The sequence below is a fragment of the Rhea pennata genome, chromosome 18 (assembly GCF_028389875.1).
Source record: "Rhea pennata isolate bPtePen1 chromosome 18, bPtePen1.pri, whole genome shotgun sequence".
NCBI classification, from domain to species: Eukaryota; Metazoa; Chordata; class Aves; order Rheiformes; family Rheidae; genus Rhea; species Rhea pennata.
Window position 1 is genome coordinate 13713514 of NC_084680.1, and position 21585 is coordinate 13735098.

General features: G+C 42.8%; 1 protein-coding gene across 8 annotated transcripts in view; it reads left to right on the forward strand.

Moving 5' to 3' along the window:
* The window catches only part of NEK6 (NIMA related kinase 6), a 143761-nt gene that overhangs the window by 76089 nt on the left and 46087 nt on the right, over positions 1–21585 (forward strand). For 7 of the 8 annotated variants that reach the window (XM_062591089.1, XM_062591087.1, XM_062591083.1 and 4 more), the window contains exon 2: positions 21228–21349. In XM_062591089.1, coding sequence (XP_062447073.1) covers positions 21257–21349 — 93 coding nt within the window. In that variant the 5' untranslated portion in view covers positions 21228–21256. Of the gene's footprint in view, positions 1–18784; positions 18809–21227; positions 21350–21585 lie in introns of those variants that run through there. The other variant, XM_062591088.1, reaches the window with a different exon arrangement.

The window sequence follows — 21585 nt, forward strand, 5'->3', positions numbered from 1 at the left end:
CTGATTACTAAGCCTTAAAGCAAAAAGCAATCTTTAAACAACAGAAAACATTCTTCCTGGTGCAGGATAAATTTGCAGTGCTTCTGGATCATATTTCACTACAACAAGCTTAGGATCCTCTGTCAAACTGTTGTTATATTTGTGAACACACAGCTACCTAGGGGAGGGTTGGGATTCCAGGATCCTTCAGTGGAGAGGGATGGCTGACTTGATTTTGTTACAGTTTTACTCTGATTGTCAGTTTTAACTTAAAGCAAAAATTTGTTCCAGCTCTGTAAGGTTTCAGTAGGTTTATAAAAAGAGAGAATTAGGTCATCGCCCTGCACTGAAATTCTTTCTTCTTGAAGTGGCCCTTCCCTCGCTTCTTTTACTACCATCAGTGTTACTGCAGCAGCATGATCTGATGGGTTGTTGGTTCCTGCAAGCCCAGGTTCTGGGTACGTTCCTGATTGCACTAGAGCTCATGCTGTCACTAGCTCTTCAAGTAGTAGTATGGTAGGAAGTTTTCTGGAAAGTACAGGATAGGTGAGGCCAGACAGGCTGCATATTCTAGTATTGAATTCTCTTTCTTTCATTCTCTGTGAATTTTGAAATGCAATCTACTGGGTTTTCTTCTTTTATGCTTTTCTGTTGTATATTTGTAAGATGAAGCTTCTGCTACAAAAGCAGGTTTCAGCATCTGTGATGACTCTTTGAGGATCTAATAAGTCCCCCAAGGAGCTAGTGTTCTAGTTACACTTTTCTTTCTTCCCAAAGGTAAACCATGATTCATTGTCATGGACAAGCAGCCTTGTAACCCTTCTGGTATTGCATACTGTACTCCTGCCTCTTAATACTGTGCTTACTGTTTTCAAAGATTTAGCCAGTTTTCTTAGATTGCTTTGTGTGCTGTTGGCTTACAATTTTCTTCTTTCTTCATAAAAAACCCTCAGTATTCTGTTTGCTTATGAATTAGAAAAATGTCAGAGGGGTAATGAAAGAAATGAGGACTTTATTTGCAGGGTAGATAGATCAATTATTCACTGCTTCAGCATCATTCATCCCATCAGTAACAAGGCCAACAACAAAAATACTTCTGCGTGTCTTAGAGCAGCCTGTCTTTTCCCTACCTTCCCTATCATCTTATTTGCAGCTAGATAAACCTTTTGAAGCCTTTGGAGTTTCACTGTTCTACGTTTTCTTAAAACAGGAACAGCCTTGTATGGGGACTTTGAGGACTGATGGCAGATCAGCAGTCTGGGGGATGGGAGCCTTCCGTCCCGCATAGCGTGGCCGCAGCACAAAGTCTCGGAGGTTCCTTCCTGCCATTTGTCAGCTTTATTTTAGGGTTTCTGGGATTGGCACGAGAACCTGTTAGTGTCTTTCCTGTGACTTGTGAGAAGCTGGTCAGCTAGGAGAGCTTAAGTGAAAGGGAAATCTGGGCTAGCAGAGGGTGTGACAGCTTTGGTGTTTTGTGTGTGTGTTTAAACAACCTCTTTGCATGTGTTTACATGTAGTACTCTAAAGGAGGTAAAGTTTGAAATGAATCACTAATTATTTAATCTTATCAAACTTGGGCAAAATAATACATTATCTATTTTGTTGTTCAGCTGAAACTGGGACAGCTGAATGCTAGCTTGCTTGTTTTGTCTGCAGCATAAATGGTACTAATGAGTTTGTGAAAAGCAGCTAGAGGATGTGGAGAATGTATTTTCTCTTAGGAGAATGTCTAATATGTTATACAGGACAATATTTAAATTTATATCTGCTGTTAAATCACCGTTAGGGCAGTAACCAGGACAGCCTCTGTTCCCACAGTCACGATGTGGTATTGATTCCATTCCCAACTTGGTTGTCCATAGTTCTGTTTCCTTCGTGCTGTTGCAGCAGTATGAAAACACTGGTGGTTGCAGGTATGTTGCTGTATGTTTTGCGGAGAGCATGTCGCACGCATTCTGCCATGGGCTAACTATCAGGTTACCAGTAGGCTTTTGCCCTGATTTTCAATGTAATTTCTTCAGGGAGCGAATCATCATCATCCATCATGCAGTGTGTAACACACTGGACCCAGGGTAGCTAGAAGCTGTAACGAAGCAACCCTGCTTGTCGCCTCCCATGTTCTAAAGGTTGGATTTGACCTGTAGAACTGAGTGTGGTAGTTCTGCTTCTGCTTTCTCTCTGCAGTGAGTTAACGTTTCTGGGACTTTGGATTCTCTCTTAACTTTGATTTGATCTGGAATAGTCTGAGCTATTTAAAAATTCCCTCCCAAGATTCCCCAAATTCTTTCCCTTCTTGAAGTGTATGTTCCCTCTCTTTAAATAAGTACTGTTCTGGCCACAAGCGTGTTTAACTTCATTGCTTTATAAAATTGTCTTGCAAGTCCTGTATTGCAGGGCTGAGAAATAGCTTGTTTGTGAGGCTGTACTGAATAGATGCTCAAAAAGTTGGCAGGTCAGCTTACTATCAAGTGAATCAGAAAATCCTATTAACATTAGGAGCAGTAAGAACAAAGACAAGTTTTTCTTTGCTGCTGTATATATAGTCTAGTAGGGATTTAGAGCTTGAATTCCTCGCTGAAATTTTGACCTACGTGAAAATACCAAAGAGAAGTTTATTTTTGGAAAACCGCTTTGTAATATACTGACTCCTGGATTTACTGCAAAACAAAATTGTAGTTTAAAGGTAAAACAAGGTCATCGACTCTGTGATTTGGTGATATGTAGCTGTTAAGTACTAGCCATGAGCAGCAGCACTGCACTGCAGATGATCATGCATCTCCCACATGCATAGGCTTTAATATTGTACTTGTGAAATAGCTTTGCAGTCTCTGCTGTGTCTCTTCAGAAACCCCGTGAAGCAAGTCTCCTGGGTGAATGGGACTGCCATTCCAAAAGCCACCGCCTTGTTAAGGTCCTCTACCTAACCTTGCCTCCATCCTCCAAGGAAAAGTTACTTAGTCTCCATTCCACGTTTGAATCCAAAATACTGGGGAGCATGTACATAACTAAAGTATATTTGTTGAAAGTAGGAAGTTTCCAAAGAATTTATACTGGGTGTTCTGTGGATGCAACAAATGTAGAAGAGTAGCTGATACATGAGGAAAGTGGGTTCGAGAAGAGCAGAGGACAATGTGATGTTGTACCAGAGCAGTGGTTTGCTAGAGTGCAGACTTCTTGTAGGATAAGAGTTTGATTATAAATTGTATACGGTGAGGGCTCGCAACAAATTTATGGGATGGAATTGGCATAAAGTTTGATGCTAGTTCTTCAGGACTTTAGCAAATTTGAAATTCATTGAGTTTTTTTTTTTTTTTTTTTTTTTTTTGCTTGCTATTGCTTGATAATAAAGGTAAGGTTGATGTTCGAATATGTATGTATGAACATAAAATTTCTTTAAACTTACAACTTTATATCTAAAATCTTAGGCTAAGCAGTGTTAATTTGTATAGAAAATGGTAATACTTTCAGATACTCCTTGCTATAACATCCAATCCTTGTATTACAAGTAATGCAGTTAGGAAAGAGTGTCAACAGATGAGATGTTTAATTCTGTAAAGTGTATCACCTTATATAGGGGAATATGTGTGCTCTGGAAAATGAAGAAGGAAAGGTTTGGGTGGCACATCTGGGTTTTCATGGTTTTGGATGACAGGCTGCTTTTTGGAGTGAAAAGGTCCTCCTGTCTGTCCCCTGAGGAGGGGAATCATTACAAAGCTTGTAACGGGAATTTTGAATAAACAGGCAGAACTTTTACCAACTGGTAGATGTTGCATATTCATTAATAAACATTTTCTGCTTACTCTGATACCTTATTTTTCTTCTGTATATTCCTCCTTTCCACACATTTACTTTTTAAAAAACAAGTTGTTATACAGCTGTTGGCTGTAGTGTGGGAACTCTGTCAACTTGCGGGAACTCGTTCTATCAAAACAGCTTTATTGTTTTTTTAGAAACCTTGCCCACACACTTCTTTTGCTTTCCAAACATCTCTAAATCCCTGCAGGATCCTGCTGACATCACTGCGGTGATCCACGTATTTATTTGGTGATACTGTCTCGTGGTTAGAGCAAAGCAGGGAATCAGGGCAGACATGTTTCATTCCCATGTTTGACTCCATCTGGGGCTGTGGTCAGCTTGTTTTTAGTTCTGGTGTTCACTCGCTGCTTGTAACATCTGTGGAGTAATATCAGCCACCCAGCAATGGGAGAAAATACTGTCATCTGTAAATCTCTTTGTGAGCCTGCAGTGCGCCCTGTTGTAAATGTAAAGGTTTGTGCTTATTAAGTGGGCTCATTAGGGGGACGTTTCAGCACAGCTTGCTTTGAACCAGACGGGACTTCTGCTGCTGCATAGTAGCCTAAAAAGAGTTCCTGTTTCACCCTTTCATGCAGCAAAATATTTTTGGCTTTATTGTTCAATCTCTGCTGTCAGTACCTGAACTCAGTTAGTTTCTAAATATCTATTGGTCATTAACTAATCAATTAGCTGATGAAGAGTCAATAATTATTACAATGTCTTCTTCCATATATAACTAAAAGTCAGTAATTTTGTATTTATTTATGTTATTTCATACTAGCCAAGCTGATGGGTCCATAGTACCAGATTTGTTACTATGGATCTGATTTGTTACCTCCAGCATTGTGGCAAACATTTTTTTTTTTCTGTAAGGCTTTTATAAATATTTCTTTCACTAGAAATTCCTGCAACAAAATATCTTGGTCCATTAGGGATCTCTAATCTCAAAAGCAAATAGAAAATCAAACCCTCGCTTGGATACTTAATACTACAGTTTAAGTTATTTCCAAATAATTTGCTATTTATTTATATTTTTCTACTAGTTCTGTAAGCTGTTTTAGTTGGTTTTAAGTTAGCTTAATTTGTTCCTTTGCTGTCACTGCTCTTTAATTTTTGTTCTTCTCCTTTTGCATTTGCATTTGCCAAGCTTCTTGCTGTTTCACTGGCTGGGGGTAGCTGTGCACATATTTTGTTGGATTTGTAAATTTTTCATGCTTTGGGGAAATAGATTACATTATCAGTAAGTATATATAGTACAAAATTACTTCTGTTGATGAGTAGTAGTGTTTTATTCACATGTATTAACAAGCTTTCATCATAATCTGCATTGTTGTTAGTAAACCATATTGTAGTTTATTTTGATATACTGTAAATATTTATGATTTCTCATTTATGCAAGTACCTGACAGTAAGGAATTGCCTGTGAATGCAGATGAACTAGTCCCTGGCAGATGTTTAGAGGTATGTTCTCCTAGAAAAACTGATCATTGAGGATGGTTGGAAAATTACATTTTACTTGACTGTGGATTACCGCATACCAGATTGCATTCTGTGCCTCAGGTGGACTTTCCTTTTTCTTTCTTTTAATTACGTTAGCAGTTTATCCCAAATATGTCTCATCTTGGCTTGTGCCCACGGATATCTTGTGGTAGATGGAACCAGTGCTGCGTTTTAAAAACATAATATAAAGGGATTTTCAAAAGTCTGTTAATTCTTGGTTCCATGCACTCTGACACTGGCCTTTATCTTAAAGGCCATTTAATAACTGCGAAATAACTGAAAGATTGAGCTCAATTTTGGGGGAAGAAAAGACCAAGGCAGGGCAAGTTATCTCCACTCTGCCAATGTCTCTGTGGTGAGGAAGTTCTCAGGCCCTGATCGTATACTGCTGTAGGTAGCCGTGTCCGGAAGTCGCCTTGGGGTAGGTACGTAGCAGAGATTCCTTGGACGAGAAACTGGAAGTGAAACTGTGGGGCTGTCCTCTTGGTAAGCAAAGCCCAGCTTTCCTAGCTCTCCTACGCGTGAATTTCTGTGCTAACAGACATAACATGGGATTAATCCAAGATCCATGCAGCGACTTGGCAGCCAGAGGAGGTCGGGAAGGAAACGCAGGGTGGGCAGGACAGGAGATTTTTGTTTGTATGAGTAAGCTTATGGGTTTAGTAATCTGCTGATACTACTCTGTCTGCGCTTCAGAACTGGAGTTTATTAGAATAAAAGATCGTTACATATGGGGCAGAATATAATGGCGAATGTGACCTGCCTGTCCTAGAGGACTTGTATGTTTAGTTCCAGTTTACTTTGAAGGTTGGTTCCCAGTTGCTCCTCAGAACATTCTGTGCAGGCCTCTCTGTAGGAATAAAATTGCACCCAATTTAAATAGACAGTCTTGTGAATCCTGCAAGAATTTGGGCATTTAGCCCAGGAAAGGGAGAGTTCTCTGCAAGAACTTCATTAACCCTGTCTGTCATCAAAATAAGTAATAAAAGTAGCTATGCAGACTCTACAAAGAGCAGAATTTTTCTTTGTTTCGCCCCATAGCCCTGATCTGCAAGGCATCTGTAAATTCCTTATGCTAATTCCTTATCCGTAGCCATGCGGGAAAGGAGGTGGAGCAGCTTTGTTACAGTGGCGTGCAGCTGTGCATAGGAAGTCACGGGCGACATTAGCTTTTAAAACCAGTGCTGTTAGATCCAGATGCTGGGAAAACTGATTATCAAATTTTTTTTATGTCATTGATGAGATATTTTATAGTAATATAAGATAGTGCAGTCCTTAGCATTTTTTGAGGAGGGAAAAAAAATACAAACATGTTTGTAACATAACTGTTTTAGTAAGTACAAAAATGTTGATTCTTCTTACAGAGAGAAGCATTTCTGCTTCCGTTTGGCTATTACTTGCAAGACCCAGCTGCTGTGAAAGCTGTTCCTGCCATGTTAGCATCTGGCTGCTTGGGAAGTTCTGCACAGGGTTTTATGAGGTGGCTTTGAAGTTGCCTTTGGATTTGAATCATGTGATTCTTTAGATTGGCTAGGTTACATAATTCTTAGCATCATTTCCTCTTACTCTTGATTATGAAAAATGTAAATAGTTCAAGCTGTTGTTCTGACATTTTTGAAGTTGAGTGAGCATATATATTCTCCTCCTTCCCTTTTCCCTTCATTTGAGACAGAAGTGTTGGCTGTTAATCCTTTCAAACATTCATATTAATAGATCCAGAGAATAACTGCGTGAACAGAGTGGTTACAGCAGGTTTCCTGGATTTTATGTCCATCTAATATGGACTTTCTCTCTTATTTTGGCATACCCGAGGTTACCTTAGACATTTGAGAGATTACAGCAATATTTCAGAAGTATTTTTGTGAGGTTGATATTAGTCAAGTGTTTGGAAGAGTGTTAATTAAAAGATGTTTATCATTCCCAACTGTCAGTGTTTCTAATCATGTATGTATGTTTTTGCACAAAAAAGTATTGAGAGTTCATTTTATTAAGTGTTATGATAAGGTATTCAGGCTTAACAGTTAAAACATCCAAATTTGGGATTGGAGAAGCAGACATGCTTAGAAGTTTTTGAGCTCTGGATGTTACTTCTGTTTTGTCTGCGGAACCCAAAGCTTGATGGTGCAAGATGATCTATTTGCTCCTGCTCTTGTTTGAGGCTGCTCTTTGCAAGAGGTGTCTCTTGAAATGAGCTGGGAAGGTTGGTTGTGGTCTTACTTGTGCATGGTAGAAACTTGTTATTTTAGGGATTGGCCAAGATCAGGTGTTCTTGTCGTAGCTGGGGAACCATTAGTCCTTCCTACCACTTGATTTTGGCTCTTCTTTTTTACAAGAGCTCTCAAGTTGTTAGTTGAGAGTGGGAACTGTTTTTATTTCACATATGTAGACTAGCAGTTTGCTGGCAGTTCAGGAAGTTTGCTTGCTCCGTGCGGTTAGTCGCCTGCCCCTTGCTGCAGGAGGAGGATGATGCAGCCGGTGGGATAATGAAGTCGACGGGCTGATGCAGGCGGTGCGCTGGTGCAGACGGTGCACGCTCCGTAGCTCCATGTGATGCTGCTCGTTTCAGTTACGGTTTAACGATATGAAAATGTCTGCAGTTTGTGTGACAGTGTATGCTATGAATTTATTTTCTGCCTGTATTTAATCTTTTCTTTCAGCAGAAATGAATGAATTTTGAGAAGGATAACAGAAATATTCTTATGTAATTTGGCTCCAGGCTTGAAAGCTTGATTGTATTACAAATTAAAAGGTAAGCAAGCTGTGGCATGCTTAGTAATCAATATGGCAAAATTCCAGGTAGATTAAATATATGGAAATTTTTTTGGTTTTGTTTTGTTTCTTTTTTAACATGTGTTTATCTTTAAGTCCAGTAGTTGCCTGAGAGGTCTCCCTCTGATGTTGCAAAGAATGTAAAAATGAATATAATGAACACCTTTATAAGGCTCAAAATTGCACCTAGAAAAACATAATCATGATATGTTGGCATCTTACTTTATCTGAAACATACATAAGTGAAAACTAGTTGGGGAAAAATTGCAAGCTGCTGTTGCGGTATGATATTTACAGTATAATCTTTCTTCAGAGGAGCTGTTGTCACTTTAAATGTAGCTGACAGCTATCAGTACTCAATTTTAGCTGTGAATATGTATCTGATATTTATCTAAGTCTTACCCAAACTTTGTACATAAATATTTTTGTGGTGTTCCAGTAGGAAATTCAGTGCAGTGAAATAAGAGATAGGAATCGTCCGGTTAGGCTGGTAAAAAGGAACATTTATCTCATTGTCACATTGATTACTTAGTCATAACTATAAATCACCAAGTACTCTTGGCCCCGGTCCTAGGACTGTTTAATAGGAGCCACGTGAAACCATCCGGTAATGAATGGCTTGAGCTACATAGTATTTAAAGCATTTTCAGGAGACTTAAAAGCAATTTATCTTTTGATTTGGGACCAAGTTCTAGGAAACCGATTTTACAACATAAAAAGTATGAACTTACTCAGATTAAATACTTCCTCCAAACCCTTGTCACACACTACAAAGAGAGTAGATAGCTCACAAGAAAGAGTGTTTGGTGGGGCAATAAAAAAGGGGAAAAATAATAATTGTTTAAGAGCTGTTGGTGTGTTTGTAGCCATATGGGACAACCTATAGACCTCTTTCCTCTAGAAAACAGGATGGGAACAGTGAGGGACTTCGGAACCCGAAGTAAGGTCGTGACTGCCTTACTGGGTGGTAGTGAGAGCCAATGAAAGTAATCAGTGTGTGTGACGTTTTATCAAATTTATTTTATAAACTAAAGTAAAATCTTGAGACATAGTGATACAGTGAGAAGGGGAGAATACTGTGGCAGACCTTGCTCTTTTGAAGTTGTTTGAACATGAGAGGTGTTGCCCCAGAAGTAGAACACAGAATATTTGAAAAGATAATCTGTTTTGCTAAAAACGCAAATATGGACCTGAACTGGCTGCAGGGAGTGGTTTTGGAAAGAATTGGAAGTTTGACACAGATATTTAATTGTTGGCAGGAAGCTTTTGGATTTTATTGACATCTCAAGTGAGATTGTTCTGAATAGTTTCAAATTTGTTGACTTAATGTCATTTTGCTTCTAGGTATGGAACAGCGAATTACAATGGCTGTCACAGCATTTGTTTAATGAACATCAGTTATTGACATAACAGTAAGAAAAAGCTTTAGGGATTTTCAGCCATTTCACTCAGACATTCTCAGTTAATGGATTTGGGTGTCTTCAGGAGGCCTGCGCTCTGTTCCTCGCTGTTGAAACTCTAGTAGAGTCTGCACAAAGTCTTAACACAACCCCGTCTGCACCTGCTCTCAGGATAAATTATCCCTACACTCAAAAATGGAACGTGTGACTAAAATACTAAAAGATTTCAGTTCTGTTTTTTTTCTGGTCAGTGGTCTATAGGCTTTTTTGTTGCTTATATTTTTTAGAAGACTAACAATTTCAGGTTCAGTTTTTGCTGAGGGCTGTGACTTGGCTCCTGCATTTTGGTTGGGAAGTAAGTGCTTGTAAAATTACAGATGTATAAATATATTTTTGTATTTTCATATTATGAGGTCATTTCTGTAATCTGGTGTGTGTTTAACTTCTATTAATATGAGTTACTTAAGGCTGGATGAGGATAAGTTTCTGAAAGACTTCAGAAACACCAATTTATGAGCTGAAATTTAAGGAAAGCTTGAGTTAAAAATGTAATGGAGAGTCCTTAGTACTTAAAACTATTGATAAAGAAAATTATACGTTGATACACAATTATTGTCTGTAGCCGAGGATGCAGCCTGTTTCGCAAGGTGCTTCCCCCCGGACCAGCTCCTCTTCCCGAGGGCCGCCGGCCGCCCGGCGGGCTGCGGGTCAGCGCGCCGGCCCTGCCTTTGCCTCGCTGGCAGCTGCGAGCAGGCTGTTAACGGCCTCTGAGCTGCGCTCTTGTTTCCCGCAGCCCAAAAAGAGTTCGTTTCACGAGCAAAATATTTTTGGCTTTACTGTCCAGTCTCTCAGTTCCTGAACTCAGTCAATTCCCCCCTGCTTGAAGCTTCGCTGAAGGGAAAGCGGATTTCTGCCCGTTTTCCTATGTCTTCTAGTGATTATGTCACTGAGGACAAGTAAAATTAAATGAGATAATATATTAGCTCTTTGGTCGTGGATGGTATTAGTAACACTAACAAAGTTGTGTAATAAGAAAATCTTAACATACTATTTTTGAGAGTCTGTTCATGCTTCCATGTATTCTGTGTTTTCCTGGCATTTGCAGGTGTACAAAATTCATGCTATGTTACATTTTCAGATAAATAGGGTTGGTTTCTTTGTAACGTTAAGCCGAAGATTGTGAAACTGTTGACTGATGGTGTATCTGCACTTCACATTTGAAAATTTTTGCTCATATTGCCAGCTGTTAGTAAGAAAAAGCGGATAGTCCTCTGTCCACAGGGCTTATGTTCTTTCTGATCAGCCTTACCATCGTATATTCTAGCCAGCTGTACCATTTGCCGGCAAGTCTGACCTTACTCTTTTTGAGCCATTTTAAAAGTAAATTGTAGTATTTAACCAGCTCCTGCAGCCTTCTCTCCTGTCTCCTGCACTTCAGTGGCGTTCCGTATGTTTTTTTCCTTTAACTTCAGTGTTGGCAGGTGTGTATTTCACATTAACATGAGGGTTTTTTTTGGATGTTAAACTGCTATTTGCTTATGGTAATTTCCAGTCATCATAAGGTGACTGTTGAGAGAGATGAGCAGAGAGGGAAAAAATTGTCAAGCATTTACAGTAAATACTCTGCTTTTGGAAACACTGTCAGAAGTTTAATTGTTAGGTTCAAGTAAGTTTGTCATGTGCTAGACAGAATCAGTCTGCTGTAATGAACTGGTTATGCACTTCCAGCAGCAAAAAGGGAGAGTGAGAAAGCAAGGGATGCTCGGGATTTCCTGTCACCTTGTACTGCAGAAGGAATGGGGTAGGCTTTTTAACCTAGCCTGTAATTAGGTTTTGCATGGAAGCATATATTACTGTGCCTGCTTTGCCAAAGCTCTTCAGTATGATGGATGAGATTTAAAGGTTGATCTGACTAAATTGCAATGAGAATACTAACGACAAAGATATTTCTGTTGTGAAATATTCCTACCAGACATCATAGCTGTGACATAAATGCTGTAAGATAATGGACAATAAAAGTCACTCGAAAATAATACTCTCCTAGGATTGGACTGCCTTCCCCACAACACGTACCCTGAACTAGAGCAATAATGTAATCATAAGCCAAGATCATCATTTAAATATATAGGTAATCTCATATAGTATCCTGACAGATTTATTTTATGAGAAAGCAAGAGAGAGAATATTATTGGGCAGCAGAGAGGAAGAAAGTGTTACTGTCGTGGTTGTGGTTATTTTGTAAAATAGTTTGCATTGCTGTGTGTTTTTGGGGAGTCTGCAGTAAATAACATGCTTATCACTCATGAGAGACTGGAGAACCTTGACTCCTGCCTGCAAAGTATCTGCTTTGGTATCAACAGCTGACCTAGGAACCTGCTTGTTTTATGTGCTGTGGCAGTTTTTATTGTCAGTTAATCTCAATTCTTTGTACGTATTACAGAGGTGGAAATTTGGGCGGAGGTTTAAGTAATATACCTGACTGTGTTTAAACAACCTGTGGATTTCTGGAACTATATGAGATTTCTGTTCTCTTGTTTTCTTTTACACCAGCTACTCTTGCCCAAATAGAGCTGCTCATCTCCCACTTCATGGGGATATGGAAGGGGGAGGATATGAGAAGGAGATAGTAGTTGAGAAAAAAAGCATATATAAGCAATTGCATCTTATGCATTTTTTTAACAGTGTGCGCGCTATTATATCACATTGTACTTGAAGGCATTAGAGGAGCTCACAAGTGCAAAAAGCCGTTTAACATTTCCAGAAAGGGCACAGCTGCCCTCATGTTGCAGCGAGGAATGCTGAGACTCCCAAGTCATCTAGCTTTTAGAGTAGGAAGTTGGGGAAAAGTCGTGGTAGGAAGTAGAAAAATCCTGCAGTTCATTCTGCAAAGTAATTTTTGTGGCAGTTCTAGCTATAGCTTCTGTGGTTCATTCAGTCTCTCCAAAAGCATCCCCTGCTAAGGCTCTACAGTGTTGCAGCAAGAGCCGGAGGAGGACAGGGCCCGCAGGAGGGCAGGGCGCCCTCGGGAGCGCGGCCCGTGGCCGTGCCTCGTGCCGCTGGGACCAGCTGAACAGCTGCTCGAGTCTCCTGGCTCCAGGCCGTGCGGGGGGCGGCTGCCGAGCGGGCCACGGGCGCGTGGACACAGCTGGCCATGCCTTGCCGTGGGGTAGAGCGTTGTTGGCGCAGAAAATGGATGTAACGCTGAGTGCTCATGCTGCTCCTTTGCTGTCCGCTTTTGAGGCGTGCAGGCCTGCCACGCTGATTACCCGTCTGGGAGCAAATCATCTGGGCTGCAGTTGGGCTTGAGGCGCCCGGGGACACGTGGTGCCACCCGCTTAGGCTGGTCCCAGCTGTCTGCCAGGCTGCGTTGGAGGGGAGCTGCCGCCTGGGCAGTTGGGGTGTGAGACTCGGTGCCGAGGTGCTGACGAGTGTCTTGTCGCTCCGGACGGCGGGCTTCGCCGCGGAGCGCCCTGGGCGCTCGTGCTCGCAGGGAGCCCCGTCGGACGCCGCTCGGGTGCCTGGCGTGGGCGGCCCTGCTTTGCTCTCGACCGCTTTCAGTGCGGGAGCGGAGGGGCGGGGGCGGCGAGCGGAGGCGTCCCTGCGGAGCGGTGGCGGGGCCGGAGCCGCCGGGGGCCGCGCGGGCCGGCCGGGCCGCCGCCGGGCCTGCCTTCGCTCCCGGCTCCGTAAGAGCTCCCGGTTTCCGGTGAAAAGCACCGCCCGAGGCGTGACGATAGCGGTGCTGCGGGAGGCTGCCAGGGGGACTGTGGTGCCAGTCGCTTGTGTTACTGCTGGCGCAGGGTGTTTTCCTTCTGGGGTGAGCGTTTTGACATTTGTTTCCCCTTTTTGCATCGTTTCACCCCGGAAATGGGGGGCACGTGGTAGTAGGCAGATCTACATAAAGCTATGGTGTGAGAGAATGAATTGCTCATCTCATTCAGGGTTTATGTGGTCGTATTCCCTACTATTAAATTTATTCTGAGTTGTTAATAACCGTCCTGCCTGCAACCAGTGAGACACTAACCCAAAGAATATTGAGTGGAAGGTTTTGTTATCTTAAGTATTTTCAGTGCATTATTTTCAAAACTTTTGACTTCAGATTTTTGGGAGAAGCGAAGCAGCTTTATGTTGTGGTTCAGTTATATTTTTTTAAAACTTTTTTTTTTAATTGGGTTCCGATTTTGATTGGAAATCTTTTACACCCTTCCTTTGTTTCCAGAAACAAAATCCCCAGTGGATCAGGTGAAGGCAAACAGCCCTGCACCACTAAGATCACAGCAAGTATTTATGTAGGCAGCATATCCAGTTATACAGGAGCTGCTATTTTTTGTATGTGGGTATATACTGTCTCAGTATCTTTTATTAGAAAATTAAAGCTTTACCAACACAATGTGTATCTTGCTTTATTTATACCATGTGGCTGCGTAGCAGCGTTTCAGTGACTGAGCATTTTGGTGGATGCTGCGTTGGTGAGAGCTGAGGTGCTGGGAGCGGCGGGGAGGGGGCCGCGGGCCGGCCCGTCCTCGTGGAGGAGACGCGGCCTGCGTCCGAGGCCGCTGCTTCTGCTCGTGTGGAACGACCGTAAGCTTCCGCGGTGGAAACGACCCTGCACTGGTGACACTCTGTATTCTTTCTGTCAATCTCAGTGTCATGCGTTGTGGAAGTTATTAGACTGGTCGGCAGCCAAGCCAACCAATTTGGAGCTTACCTGGCTAATTAAAATTGACCCCGAATAGTACAACAGTCACGCCATCCTTAACGCTGTCTGGCTGGAATTTCCCTAAGTAAAGCTCCGTTAGTGGAACAGCCGAGAAACCTTCCATGTGCTTCATGTGCCAGTAGGGGGGGACCAGCAGCGTCCGCGCCACTCATCTCCGGTTGGAACCCCAGCTGCCCTGATTTGTGCTCATTTTTACTGGATAGTTCCCAAAACAGATCATCGCTTTTCTGGAGGGGGAAGTAATTGTTTCAGTTTTGATTAAATCAGGGTGGATATCTGATTTCAATAGCTGGGCATACTGCAAGAGATTTGATGAATTGCACACAATGCTGGGTTTTATCCATGTGGATTTTTGAGGCCTAAGTGTATTGGACACATACATGCATGAGATATTTAACTTGAGTGTTTGTTGCGATGTCTAAAGGGTGTTAGGTGGTTCTTGTAGTGCCTTTTGCAGATGATGAGATCCTGTTCCTTTATCCGCTTTTTGGAAAGATATGTCATGATTCGTGCAATGTAAAAATACATTTTAATTTACTGTCATGGGCAGGACCCAATCTGAAACTGTCTAATAGTGCAGAGCTTCCTAGGAAATTTGGAAGTGGTAATAAAAAGCCTGTCACTTGAGAAATGAAAGTACAGAACTAGAACAATTTAAAGTGAAAACGTGCCAATGTTAAGTGAGTTTATTCCAAGACCTCGTGTCTTATTTCCTAGTGTCGTATTTGGCTGTTGAAACAGATGAGAAATTCTTCAGTTATTTGTCTGGAACTGTGTCATGTTCCCCCCTGCCTGCAAGAAAATCAGCAATAAGGAAGTGAGACCAAATCTGGAGGCTCACTGGCTCCAGTGAGCTGACTGGCTTCTCCCCCCCCCCATTTTATTTCTTTGGTGCTATATTTTGTCAATGATAGTGTTACTACTGAAAAGTGTGATGTAAAGTGTGATTTGTTGATCTTAGTCCAGTTGTTTGTAGAATTACATCCTGCAATACACCAGCGCAGTAGGTTCGTTTTCACCCTCTTGTCATGCTTGTCAAAGGCTGCATTAGACAAGGAGAAGAAACTTCCGTTTTATGTTTAGACGTAATGTCCACTGGTATGAGACCCGTAGTTGAGATTTCTTGGAGGAACCTTTATTTGCTACTGTGGAGCCATAGATGCTTAACTGTTTCGCCTCGTAACATTCCCATCTGTGCTTTTGTTTTGGAGTGTTGTTTATTGTTTTTGTTTTTTGGGTTTTTTAGGAGAGAGCTCTGAACATGGATGATTTGTATTTGTGAGATTATGTTTTAAAAAAATCATTGTTGTAGAAGCCTATGTATTTATTATAAGAATGTGAAAATTTCAGGTGTGCTTCGCATTTGTAGCTGCTGTGCTGTCGCTGTTCAGCCTGTGGCCAGGGCAGCAGCATTGCTGGGCATTTGTGGAAGTGGTGTCGTGCCAGACGCTTCTGCCTGTAACTAATGGGGACACCGTTGGATCTTGCCTCCTTCTCTACCTTTTTGATTCCTTCTTATCACCTTGATTACTGTCTCGTAATCAAGAACTTTGATTAAAGAAATAAATCGTATTACAATCCAAAAACCAGGTAAAAGAAATAATTTTCTTGAAGAGCAGAGGCTGCTAAAACTTTTTTTTTTGTCTTTCCAACTATTAAAGAAAGTAATTAAAAGGAAAATTCATTAAGATATGCTTCGTTGATAACCAGTTAATATGTTCTTTAGTTGTTAAGGCTATATGTGCTTTAACCACTGTGATAAGGAAGCTACAACATAGTTAACGTACACATGATACTGCATGCAGAAACTGTTTTTCCAGCATGTGGTAGCTCCATCCTAATCTAAGTAGCCAAAACGAGGTGGCATATGAGCATCTGAGTGCTTCTATAAGTTACAGATAAGGGTTTCCTGGTGGCTTTTGGATTCCATGGGATAACTTATTTAATGCACAGATTATGTAGCCTGAATAGGGAGATAGAATAAGGGGTGGCTAAAAAATGATTTAACTATTTCTTGCTTATGTGGTTATGTGTTTTCTCAGTAATCTGGAGGGGCTCCTTTGCAACATGTTACAGATAGTGTCCAAACCAGCCTCAGTACTAGTAAAACGAGCTCCAGGTGTAATCACTTTCTCAGGAGAGAGCAAGAGTATCTGGAATGGGGGTGAAAGCTAGTAGTTTTAAGTAGTTATATCAGACATCATAGTGTTCCCTGCTCAACATTTTCGTGTTTAAAACCGTAGCTAGAACGTTTGCTTGATGCCGGATTATTTTAGAGAGAGCATCTCAGAAGCGCCGCTGTTTCCGCCGAAGCCCGGCCCGCCGCGGTCCGCGCGCCGCCCCGGCGTCGCGCAGTGCCTTGCTATTGCTGGCTGCGCTTTGCAGCCCCTCCCGGAAAGCTCGTGCCGCGGACAGCCGCGAGCCTACCTATCGCGGGCCCTTGCCAGCACGGGCCCAGAATAGCAGCGCTGGCGGCGTGAGCGGGACGCGCTGTTCCCGCCGCGGCCGTGGGGCTCGGGGCCGCTGTCATGTGAGCTGGGCCGGATCTCTTTTCAAACCTGATATTTTGTCCCTACTTCTTCCTTGGCTTCCAGCTGCGGCACTTCAAACCAACGCTGACCGAACCCAAACGCTGGGCCCAGCGCGTCGCTGTACGCGCTGTGGCAGCCAGGCTGCCCCGAGCTGTTAATTCGCTCCTGCTGGCTAATGCCGTATGGGGAGCGCTCGCACCCCGCGCTTCCGCGGGCCCTCCTTCCCTTGGGAGCGTCCCGGAGCCGCAGGCGGTCAGCGGACGACTTGCAGACTCCTGTTCAGAGTAACTGCCTCTCTCCTTTTGAGCGTGGCTCCTTTCCTAAGGCAGGATGCAGTAGGTGCTCGATCAGTGTTGGACTCCCAGTATTTCCCCTGCGCTGCGTGGACGTGCCTCGTGTCTTGAGGCTGCGAACGTGGAGTTTCTGAAGCCCTTTGGAGCTGGGCGGCGTAGCGCGAGGCGCTCGGTCCGTGCCGGCAGGCCTTGCCCTGTGCTAGTGGGCTTAGAAAAGAAAGGATTTTGTGTTCTGCTCTCCCTATAAGTAAGCAACTTGACTCAAAATCATCAACAATAAAATAATTAAGATAGTTTTGACAGCTTGATGAAAGGTTGAAATTTTGTCTGGCAGTTTAATGTTAGAGGCATATTTTTGCTTTTTAAATAGCCACTTGTTACTGATAAGCCTACCCCTGACTGATAGTGAAGGAATGCTAAAATTGGGTTTCTTCCTACTATCAGTGATTATTCTGCCACCACTGGAGTTTCATAGGGCAGATTTTGAAAAACGTTTGTTATGAGAGCAGCTCATGCGTTAACCCTGTCAAATGCTGTAGGTATTCTGCCTCTCCCGCTCCTTCCTCGCGAGAGCGCTTGCGCTCCGCTCCGCGTAAGCGCGAGCGCCGGCGATGCCGGGCGCGGGGCGGGCGCCTGCGCCGTCTCTGTGCTGCTTGGCTGTAGCTTGGGGAAGCGGCAGCCGTGGCGTTTGCCTCGTGGGGAGCATCCCCCGCTCCTGAGCGCGTCGGCAGTGCTGTGGGGAAAACAGGCAAGTGACTTTGGTCTAAGGGTGGGCTCCGCCTGCCTTACCTTGCCACCGCAGCTCCCCCTCGTTACGTGCACGCGGGCAGCCCGTACGGCCCGTGCAGCGTCACAGGCGCCGAGACTTAGGTGGCTGTCTGGGTGATGGTTGATTTGGTGCTGATGCTAAATATTGATTTGAAAGCACTTGTCTAAATTGTTTATTGTTGTGAGAATTCATACACTTAAGAACATGAGAAGAGCTGGTGTTGGGAAAGATCTGCCAGAGCTAAAGGCTCGTTTAGCTGACAACTGTTAGAAGAAGGAAGCCCAACTTGCTGCAGAAATTCTTCTGCACCGTATTTTCTTCCCCCTCCCCCCCCCAAATATTTTAAATACTTCTGTATTTCAAATTAAGAATTAGTCATTGCCCAAGTGCCAGGCACACACTATTAATACACTAATGAGATCAGGTTTGCTCTTTGACTGAGTGAATATTTGCCAAAACTTTTGCAAGAAAAACTTCTGCTCGTGCCGGCCGCTCAGCCGCACCCTTCGCCGCGGCCCGCTGGGCGCGGGCGCGACGAACCGCAGCGCCGCCGCAGCGGGGCACGCTGCCGGGGCCGCGCGGGCGCTGAGCGGCCGGCAGCCCGAGGCGTGGCTTGGGGGGCGCCCCTGCGCCCAGCCCCCCTTGGGGGAAGGAGGTTTGGGGCGTTGTGGACGCGCTCACAACGCAGTTCTGGGGGCGAGCTTTGCTCCGCGGGCTGGAGCCTGGCCCCGGAAGTGTCTCCAACCAGTGCTCGGTCCGCTGCACACGTGTCCCGCGAGCAGCTGAGGAACTGGCAGGATTAGTGCAGGGGTCCGGCCTGGGCCCTGCGACGCGGCAGTTCCAGGCAAGCTGCTCTTCTCTAGAGGAGCTCCGGCGCTCGTGCTCAGGCAGCCGGGAGCTGCGGCAGGAAGGCTTTCAGGCAAAAAAGCATGAAAAAGTCCTCGGTGGTGGTCTGCTTACTATACTCGTGCTCCCATCCACGTAGAGCCCCGAGTCCGGAGTGGGATTCATTGATCTGCGGTCGTGGTGGAGTTCCTGCTCTGGCAACATCCCAGGTACTTGATAGTTTATGGTCCAGCTTGCAAGGTGAGCAGACTGTCAGCGTGGCTGCGTGGGGCTGCTGCATTTTAGATTCCTTTAGATTTAGATTAGCTGATGTGTGTTAGGCAGGATTAGGCTTGCTCTCATTTTTTTTTTCTTTTTCTTCTTTTTTTTTTTTTTTTGAGCCATCATCCAAGTACTATTGTCTCTTCTTCCTTCTGCTCTCCCTTCTGTTTGTCCTTCCAGAAGCTTTTACATAGTCTTATTCTGAGCTGTGTTATATTGATTCAAGGTAGACCCAAATGTGATGTCTAGAAGTTTTATGTTACAGATGCTGGATTTTACAGTTCTTTTCACCAACTGTGCTACTGGCAGCATAAACGGAAGTTTAAGTTTCCTTTTGTGTTGCAACTCCAGACTTTACAAATGAGGTCTTTGGCTAAAAAAATGTGTGTGGGGGGATTGAGTTGATCTCTAGAGGGTGAAGGGCAATTTTAGGATGAAAATGGAGGACTGCTGCAAACAGTGATGGTGATTTCCCCCTCCCCCCCGCCTGGAGTGTTGTCTGTCTTTAAGCAGAATTCGGGCTTAACTTGTTTTTGCAAATGAGTTAAACAAATGACTTGTATATATTCTTTAGTTTTAGTTTCATAAAGAGATACCATATTTACCTAGCATACTTACACAGGTGCTATTAATACATTTCAGTTACACTGTGTTATAGCAAAAAACATACCAAACCTAAAGCTTTTTAGTTTTCACAGCTCTCATAGTTGAGTGTGTAGCAGAATAGATGAATAACTATTATTCCAAATATAGTAACAGAATAGAGTCCTTTCAAAGTCTTAATGGAAGCTTTGGTGATTCCCACGTTTAAATTGCTTATTACTGTCTCTGGGAGAAAGCGTGGAAGGTTGAATGCGGTTTAACATAGAAATTAAAGTATCATGGAAGATTAGAAGATGCAGACTCCAAGCCAGAATTTAACAAATGTGATTTAAAGAAAATCACATCGTCTTGCATCCCGTCTGATTGTGTATGCCTCGGATTTTCAAACAGCAGAATGCTTTAAAGCAAGTCGCCTAAGATTCATTTGGAAATTCTTTAGGACTGCAAGAACGTGAGATGGTTATTTGTGTTCTGTGTGGTTCATCCTCCTCTGCTCCAGTCTGAAAATGTGCCATTTGCTATAATTTGTTGTGTAGTGGTTGCTGAGTGCCAGGGTTAGCTAATTGCATCTGTTTGCATCATTATCAAAGGATTTTGTAATGTTTTCCTGACGGCTTCTTCTTGGTCAGTTCCTGGGCTCAAGGGATAAAGCTCCACAACTCCTTTGAACCTGAAGTTTTTCTCATGATTTATGCAGTCAGAAACAGAAGTTACTCTTCTCATCTCTCATCTATCTCACTGTGGGCATAATTCAGTGAGACTAGAACTGTGGTCCAGTGCTACAGTCTGTGCCATATATTGTATAAATTTCCAGCCAAATAATCCAGGGTAGTAACTTAGATTTTGGTTTTCTGGCTTATAGAGATGGGTGCGATGCTTCAGAATAGGTTGGAAAGTGGTATTTTGTGATCCACTGAGATTGATTCATTTTTGACCTTCCAAAAGGCAGGTGAATCTTTAATGCATAAAAAATCTTCAGTTTCTATTCCAGTTAAATTACTTCCTGGTCAGAGCAGAAAGGCTCTAAGTTGTTTGAGGAGCTACTTGCATAGCTTGTGTGTTGCGTTTTTTCTTACCTTACACCTTCAAAACCTCTTTTCTTTGCTCTCCAAGATTGAGATTGGTTTAGGACCTCTCAGCCATCCTCAGTATGTGCAAGTAAGTGTAAGACTTGAAACAAATTTCATTTAGTAATAAGCAAATAAATAAAAAATCCTCTCTTCTCAGCAGCATAGTAGTCTCCAGAAAGAGAAAAAAAGAATTATTTCAGTAGTTTTAGAAGTAATGCCAACTGCTATTGCAAAATTTATATTTGACTTGACAAAAGTCATGTCTTTGGTAGGTAACATACCAGTGACCAAAAGATACTCTTAAAAAAGCCCTTTCCTGCTATTTTGCTTATTATAAAAGTATATTTGAAAACCAGGAATATTTTCTGATACCTGCATTCCTGTTTTCTTCTCTCTCAAGAGTTAGAATATGCTTGACCTGTTGCTGCTTTCTTTTAGCTTGCATTCATCAGTGTACATGTTTTTGTCTATCAGTGACAAGCAAAGCTTTTGTGGGGCTTGTGGTAGATAAAGATTTCATTTTTTTCAAAATTTTATGCATGAGTCTATCAGAGGGAAAAAAGGGAGGAATTGGTTCTCACTGTCTCACTGTACAACCACATGTAGGCATACCCCTAGAAGGGGTTTTTTGCTTTCAGTGCTAGATTAACAATGATAAGACTTCTTTCTCTGTCATTTCTTTTAATTCCCGCAGAGCTGTAAGGCAGAATTTGGTATGTTACCATGGAAGGGCAACATAACCACCCACATCATCTAGGGGACCAGAACAATCCTCTGTGCAAGCTGCCGGGACAAGAGTATCAGCATGATCCTCAGGTAAGTGCAGTGGGTCTCGCCTTTTTTCTCCCTCACTGTTTTCTTCTCTGCCTTTTTAAAGGCCTACGGAATTGTTAGTATTAAGTTTTTTTTTTTCTTTTTCCTCCTTTTGTTTATACTGAGATTATAACAGTTAAAGTTTATCATGTTTTGGATTTTGCCAGCCAGACAGAGTTTCCGATTTTTGATGGTAATGAGACAAAAAGGAAATAATTTCAGTTTTGCTTAGAGCAGAT